General features: G+C 42.0%; 1 protein-coding gene and 1 non-coding gene across 2 annotated transcripts in view; both read right to left on the bottom strand.

Annotated features, from left to right (window-relative positions):
• Pum1 (pumilio RNA binding family member 1) overlaps positions 1-6,951 on the bottom strand; it is a 34,902-nt gene extending 27,951 nt beyond the window's left edge. Inside the window, exons 1-4 of the mRNA XM_055610982.1 lie at positions 6,900-6,951; positions 4,970-5,121; positions 2,629-2,767; positions 550-693 (exon numbers count right to left, since the gene is read on the bottom strand). Coding sequence (XP_055466957.1) covers positions 550-693; positions 2,629-2,767; positions 4,970-5,121; positions 6,900-6,951 — 487 coding nt within the window. The remainder of the gene's footprint in view (positions 1-549; positions 694-2,628; positions 2,768-4,969; positions 5,122-6,899) is intronic.
• LOC129680027 (small nucleolar RNA SNORD103/SNORD85) lies at positions 2,465-2,537 on the bottom strand. Its single transcript, XR_008720623.1, has one exon. It is a non-coding gene; the product is annotated as a small nucleolar RNA SNORD103/SNORD85 (small nucleolar RNA).
• Positions 6,952-7,170: the final 219 nt, after the last annotated feature.

Genomic DNA, 7,170 nt, shown 5'->3' with positions numbered 1-7,170 from the left:
ATCTATCTATCTATCTATCTATCTATCTATCTATCTATCTATCTATCCATCCATCCATCCATCCATCCATCTATCTACGGGCAGGGTTGCACTATGTAACCCTGACTGGCATGGAGTTTGAATTCAAGAGATTCACCTGTGTCTGTCCAAGATCTGGACTCAGAGGTGTGTGCAAACACACCCAGATTACTCTAAATCTTTAAAAATTCATGTAAAGAACTTGGTTTAAAAAAAATTCACCACAATCAACACATTACTCTGCCAGTTCTCTCAGTCCCTATGCCAAAGCACCCCCCCCCAAAAAAAAAAAAAAACCTCAAGAACTGCATGTGCCTCTGGAATGTTGCCTGCAGTGCCATTTCCTGTGCCTGATCTCGCATCTAAGCAGGTGCCATACAACCACCGACAGAATCTGAACCCAACACACTGTCTTGCAGCATCTGATTCTCTTTGAAATATAAAAGGGTATATTTCAAACTTTACAGCCTATCTGAAGACTATCACTGTCAGCCATCTTTCCCCTGAATAGTCCTCCAAAATGAAGCTCACCTGCTTGTGCAGCTGAGGAGCTAATGATGACTGGGGCCGGAGCAACAAGCCGAACTGGAGCTCCGAGGCCATTTCTTGCCCCTGCATTCACCACAAGGGCACCAGTTTGGTCATAGTAAGCAGCAGGTGCCAAGACTGGATAACCTGGGATAGTAAGCAGCACAAGTAGAAACCATGTTAGTTAGTCTCAGGTGCCAAGGCTTTAACCACCAGTATTAGGTGGAAATTACTGAAACAAATGACTTGTAAGCATTAAACCACATGGCCATTCTATGTGACATGTTGAAATCTCATTCTACTCCAGCTCCACCTTCCTATGAATGCCACCTGCCCGTAAGACAGACTGGCTTGGTGTTGTTGGTGCTGTAGTACTTAAGGTCAAAAGCTCCCCTGATGAATAACAGAGGGAAAGTGCCTGAGTACTGAAGCTGCTGGTGTGCCAGAATATAAAAGCTCTGTATTCCAGTTGCTAAACTCTACAATGATTCCTAGCTGTGGTGGTGGTTTGGATAAGAATGGTCCCCATAGGTTCATACATTTGAATACTCAGTCCCCAGTTAGTAGAACTGTTTGGAAAGGATTAGAAAGTTTGGTCTCATTGGTGGTGTCACCAGAAGCAGGTTTCGCAGTTTCAAAAGCACATTCCCAATAAGCTCTATCTGCCTTATGCATACGGATCAAGATGGAAGCTCTCAGCTACTGTTCAAACACCATGCCCGCTGCCATGTTCCCTGACACAATGATTTAGCCTCTAACTAACTAACCCTCTGACACTTTAAGCCCCAAATAAACTCACTCTTCTGTAAGTTACTTTGGTCATGGTGTCTTGCCTCATGAATAAAAAAGTAACTAAGACAGCCGTTAGTCTCTCACTGTGTTTCAAATTCATATTGTTTACAGTACACAAGATTCAGTACTAACCACTGTCTGGGTCACATACATGGGTCTTGTTAAGCCACAGTAATCACTGAAACTTCTGAATACGAAAGGAAAAAATGTTTACTTGGCACCAACATATTGTAAATAGTGACAAACCCAGGTTTGGGATTACATGGACCTAGATGTACAACCTGGCTCTGACACTTACATAGCTAAATGAAAGGCCTTGAAAAAATTAAAGATGAGTGCGAAAGGTCTTGGGTGACCAAGAACACTTTAAGAAGTTTACAGTAAAGACAGTATTGTTTTCTTCTGCTGGTCAATGTTAAGACAGAGAATATTTTCTCTTCAAAGTGCTATCCAAGGTTATGTTATTATTTTCTTGACTAAACAAATAACAGAAATGCACTGAGTACAACCACCACGGTATCTGCATACCACACAAAAATAATCCAGGCTACACGGCACAAAAGATAGTGAGAAGGGCTAGGCAAGGTTCAACAAACAAAGTTTTCCATTGCTACTAAGTCTGGAGACTTAACACAGCAGAGAGATAAGTAACAAAATACATGAGGCAAGTTAAGGCTGCTCAGTTTATTAATGAGTTTATCTGGCTACAAGTGGAGAGGAAAGGGTCCGAAAATTAAGGACCTATTTCAAATGTATAACATCAATATATATATATATATATATATATATATATATATATACACACACACACACACACACACACACACACACACACTCTCATGCCAATAACAAGGCAGTTAAAAGACCAATAGACACTGAAGGCATATGAATTTAGAACATCTAGAAATACTACAAATATAAATGTTGGCCACTTTAAAGAACAGCAAGAAGTCATTCTTAGTCATGCTGTCTGTTCAAATACATAGGCATTTAGACCAAAGCCAAAGACTCCCTAGAACTCTGCCCACTCTTCTTCCTGACACAGAGACTTCCCACAAGGCAAAGCTCACATTCTAAGCTTTGAGGACACATCCCTCACATGTGAGGATGACCACGATGACCAATGACTGGCTCAGCACAAAGCTCTCATCAACAACCTCTGGTCTAAGTGAGGGCAAGTATGTGTCATCCCTGCCAGTCCCCAATCATAGCCAAAAGTACTGCATAGTCACCCTGAATTCATACTGTTTTGGCCCCCACGAAGTATCACAAACATCAGCACAACCTTACCTGGCATGCCTGCAGCCAGACCTTGTCCAAAGGCAAGAGCAGAATTCACTGCTGCAGCTGCTACAAGGGGATCTGTTTGTTGTCCCTGCTGGTTCTGATTTGGGGTCAAAGGACGCTGGCTAGCTCCTCCACGAAGTACCTAGGAGTAGGAAACACAAATGCCATTTTATACTTATTGAGAACACCCTATATGCCCTAGTAGAGTTGGTCTTTTAAATGACAGCAATAATAAAATGTTCCCTTTTTTTCTTTTTTCTTTTTTAAGACAGGGTTTTCTTTGTGCAACCTTGGCTATTCTAAAACTCATTCTGTAAACCTTGAACTCAGAAATCCACCTGTCTCTATTCCCCGAGTGCTAGGATGGATTAAAGGTTATGAGACACCACTGGCAAAAATAAAACGTTTATTATGCTGGCTTCATCATATAACATAGCTGTTAGGATAAAAATTCAATTCACCCCACAATATGGTAAAACTTCATTCATTCCAGTATCCTTAGTCGTAAATATTAACTTAGAAACAGCGGAATATGGTGAACAGTGGTGGTGCACGCCTTTAATCCCAGCACTCAGAAAGCAGAGGGAGGCAGGTCTCTGTGAGCTGAAGGCTAGCCTGGTCTACAGAGGAAGCATTCCAGGATAGGAAGGGTTACGCAGAGAAACCCTGTCTTCAAAAGGGGGGGGGGCCCCACTACAGGGTGCCAAACCAGTAGAGTAGCATTGCTTCTTTAATCAAACAGTTAATTCTTAGCATGGATCAGACAATAGGAACATTACTATAAACAAGGCAAGCAAAGCTGATGCACTCTACTAAGAAAGGAAAATAACAGGGCTGGAGAGACAGCTTAGCTTAACATTAAGCTAACATTAATTAACTCTTGAAGAGGACCCAGGTTCAGTTTGCAGCACCCACATGGCGGCTTACAACTGTCTGTGACTCAAGTTCCAATACAGCGAATGCCCTCTTCTAGCCTCGCAGATACCAAGGCACATGTGCATTCATACATGCAAGCAAAACTCTGACACATAAAGCAAAAACATGTAAGTCTAAAGAAGGAAGGAAATACAACACAATACAATGTTAGGGTTCTGACAAGTGGGTAAAGAATAGAAAGGAAAAGGAATGATCAGTTCAGAAAGGTGATAAAACAGCCTAACCACAGATGTACATACACAAATTCTCAAACTCAGGATGTAGCTAAGGATAGCTCATCCTACCTCCACTAGGTATGCTACCATGTTCAGTTTTACATGGTGCTGGGGATGAAACCAAGGGCTTCACCCATGCTAGGAAAACTGAGCTAATACTAACTGAGCAAACTCCCAAACTGAAGCACAGAATTCTTACCACAAAATTTTTCCTTTCATTTTATATGGAGGCTTGAGTGAAAATGGTTCCCCAAAGGTTCATGCAGACCACTTTGTCTCCAGATGGTAAAAATGGTTTTAGAGATATCAGGGGGTGTGCTCTTGTTCGAGAAAGTATGCTAATGAGAGTGAGCTTGAAGTTTCCCAGGGTGCACTCTGACTCCTGCTTATAGCTTAAGATGTGAGCTCTCAGCTGTTGCTACCACCATGCCTTCCATCTGCCTTCATAAACACTGTAACCCTCTGGAACCCTATCATAAGCTTTTTTTTTTTTTTTTTTTTTAAAGACAAGAGTTTCTCTGTATAACCTGGGCTGTCTTGAGCACTCAGGAAGCAGGGGCAGAGTTGAGAAAAGGCCTGCTCTACATAGTGAGTTCTAGGATAGCCAGAACTACACAGTGACTACACAGCGATACCCTGTCTCAGAAAAAGAGCTAGAGAACAATAATTTGAGCATTTGTTCCCTAAGCAGGTGAACCATAACTCAGTCCCCAGCATTGACTTAACACAGTTAGTATGGTGATGTGCTTATCATCCCAGTGTCAGAGGAAAAACAGGAAAATTCCTGGGCTGACTAGCTGGACAGTTCAGCCTAATTTGGTGAGTGCCAGGTCTAGGTGAGAGGCTTGTCTCAACAAACAAAATGGTAGGCTCCTATGGAATGACAGCAGAGGTTAAGCTCTGGCTCACAGAACCCCCAACAACAAACAAACAACTAAATGAGCACTGGAACAAGTATGCAAGCAAGCACACACAGGCACTCACCATTTTATGATGAAGAGCAACATCATCTGTAACACACACACACACACACACAGGCACTCAGTGGTTCATGAACAGATCAACAGCACCTGTGACTCGTTTACACACAGAAGGACACTTAGGCACTCATTGGTCTATGATGAAGAGGAACATTCCTGTGAGTAGCACACAACTATAAGCGGCTCTCACAGGAGTGAATGGTGTTGCTTTACCTGCTGCTGTCCTTGCTGGGCCTGCGGAGCACTCTGCTGAGTAGCAGAATTTGTTGCCGCTGCAGCTGCAGCAGCTTGCTGCTGGAAAAGACTGGCAGGATAAACACCCCATGGAGTGACTCCATAATATTGGTGAGGGACCACAGCCGGGCCTAAAAATAAACAGAGAAAGGTAAGAGCCGTTTAGAAAGAATGACCTTAGGATTATTGAGATCTTTTAAGGTGAGATTCAAAACATATTAACTTAAAGAACACAAAGATTTGTGCTAGCTAGTAATTATGAGAGAGGAGGAAGAACTGAGGTTGACTGCATTTTATTGTCATGGCAATGTCTTCTGAAGCAGAGATTGCACTACAGCCAGACAATGTGAAGAGTAAGGCGATGAAGGGAGGGGAACTAAAGGGACGAGGCTTAAAAATAGGAGAAACTGCATGAGACAAAATCTTATTTGTTAGACAAGGTCTTGCTATGTAGCTCAGTCTAGCTTCAAACTAGAGATGTTCTTTCCTTAGCCTCCCAAGTGCTAGGATTGTATGGGTGTGGACCCGCATACCCAGCCAGAAGTTATGTTTATCCCATGAGAAAGAAAAGATGCATGATGGACAATAGACAAAATTTGCTGCTGAAAGAGAAATAAATGGAAAGCACATGAGCTTAAGCAAAAAGGAAAAGAACAAATTTCAGCTGTGCCATGCCTTCACCATTCACCTGAAGACTAAGGTTTATCAGGCTTCTGTGTTACCAACTCCATATAAAATCTATTATCCTTCTGATAACTGGACCTTCATATACATACAATCTCAAAAATCTTTGATTACTTTTTCTATTTCCATGCTTAAAGTCACAAAGGCTATTTATATTTATTACATTACACACAGACAGACATTGTTATATCAAGTTTTATATTTCAAGTTGACGGCAACTGAACAAAAGCGTGGTGAACCTTAACCCTGACTGATCACAGACCCACTAACCTCAGCAAAGAAACTAAACACTCTGCTCCAAGCCAACTGAGCAGTTCACCTTCTCTGATGATAAGTGACAGCTCCAATGTCTGCCATACCAGGCAAAGCTGCAGGTCTAAACCTAACAAGGTGGCTCAGAGAGCAACTTAGGTGTTGCCAAAGTCTAGGTCAAAATTCCATGCTGAAGTTGGTGACAAACAACACAAAAGATGCGTATATACCCTCAGGACAGTGACAGGGTTCCAAGGGTGAACAGTGTGAGACTATTTTACATAAATACAACAATTTACAGAAGAAGGGAAAATAATAAAGTTTTCAAAGACTGCTCCCTGAATCTTTCTCTGTCACAGCACATGGCTAAACATGTGCAGCCTGACTAACAGTGAGCAAGCCCACACTTGTGTTCTAAGCTGTTTCTAGCACAAATAGTACAATTGTGCTGGCAAAGGAGAGCTTCTCATTAAACAAAAATAAACCAGCACACACTCTCAAGTTTCTAACCTCAAGCAAGTCAGACTGCATCACTGCCTAACGATAGGCTCAGCATTTCTAGCTGGGTGCTGTTTGGTGTCTATGCCTTACCATGACCAAGAATGCCTTCTGCGGAACTTTATAGCCAGATGCAAAATGACAGTGTTGAGGAAACCCATTACAAGATGAACCATCACCTTACAATAAGCAAATGGATTAAAATGGTTTGTTGACTTGTCAGAACCTGAATAGTTCAAAAGCCATTATTTCCAAGCTAAAGAAAATGACGATCTCCAAACTCACCTGACCTGTGCCCACATACTAGCAAGGTAAAGAAAGCCACAGCAGGGAGAGGGAAGAAAGACACTACAGGAAGGGTCCTGGTCCTTGGATTTCTTGCTCACACAGGGGGTAGGTAGCAAATTAAGAATCGGGCCCCGTGGCCTTTGAAAAGATGGATGTGATTTTCAAGCACAGCACTCTAAAAACTTACACGTCCCTTCAAAAATTCTGGCTGGCACTTCTATTACTTCAGCCTTAGTCATGTGGCTGAAATTAAATACCCCAGAGAGCTCAGTTGAAACTGGCTCATCAGAATGCCTGCTTCTATTTCCATGTTAACATAATACTTCCTTCCGTGGTTTGGGTAGTTATCTGGCAAACTATTTAAATCATTTGCAGTCTAACTCATGTGCAAACTGTTAACTACCAATCTATCATTTCATTACACATTCATCATCCTGAAACTCATTCTTTTTTTTTTT

This window comes from Psammomys obesus, unplaced genomic scaffold (assembly GCF_907164565.1).
Source record: "Psammomys obesus unplaced genomic scaffold, mPsaObe1.curated_primary_1811, whole genome shotgun sequence".
In the NCBI taxonomy this organism is placed as follows: Eukaryota; Metazoa; Chordata; class Mammalia; order Rodentia; family Muridae; genus Psammomys; species Psammomys obesus.
The sequence above is the reverse complement of the archived record's forward strand: the minus strand, read 5'-3'. Positions and strand labels throughout refer to the sequence as shown.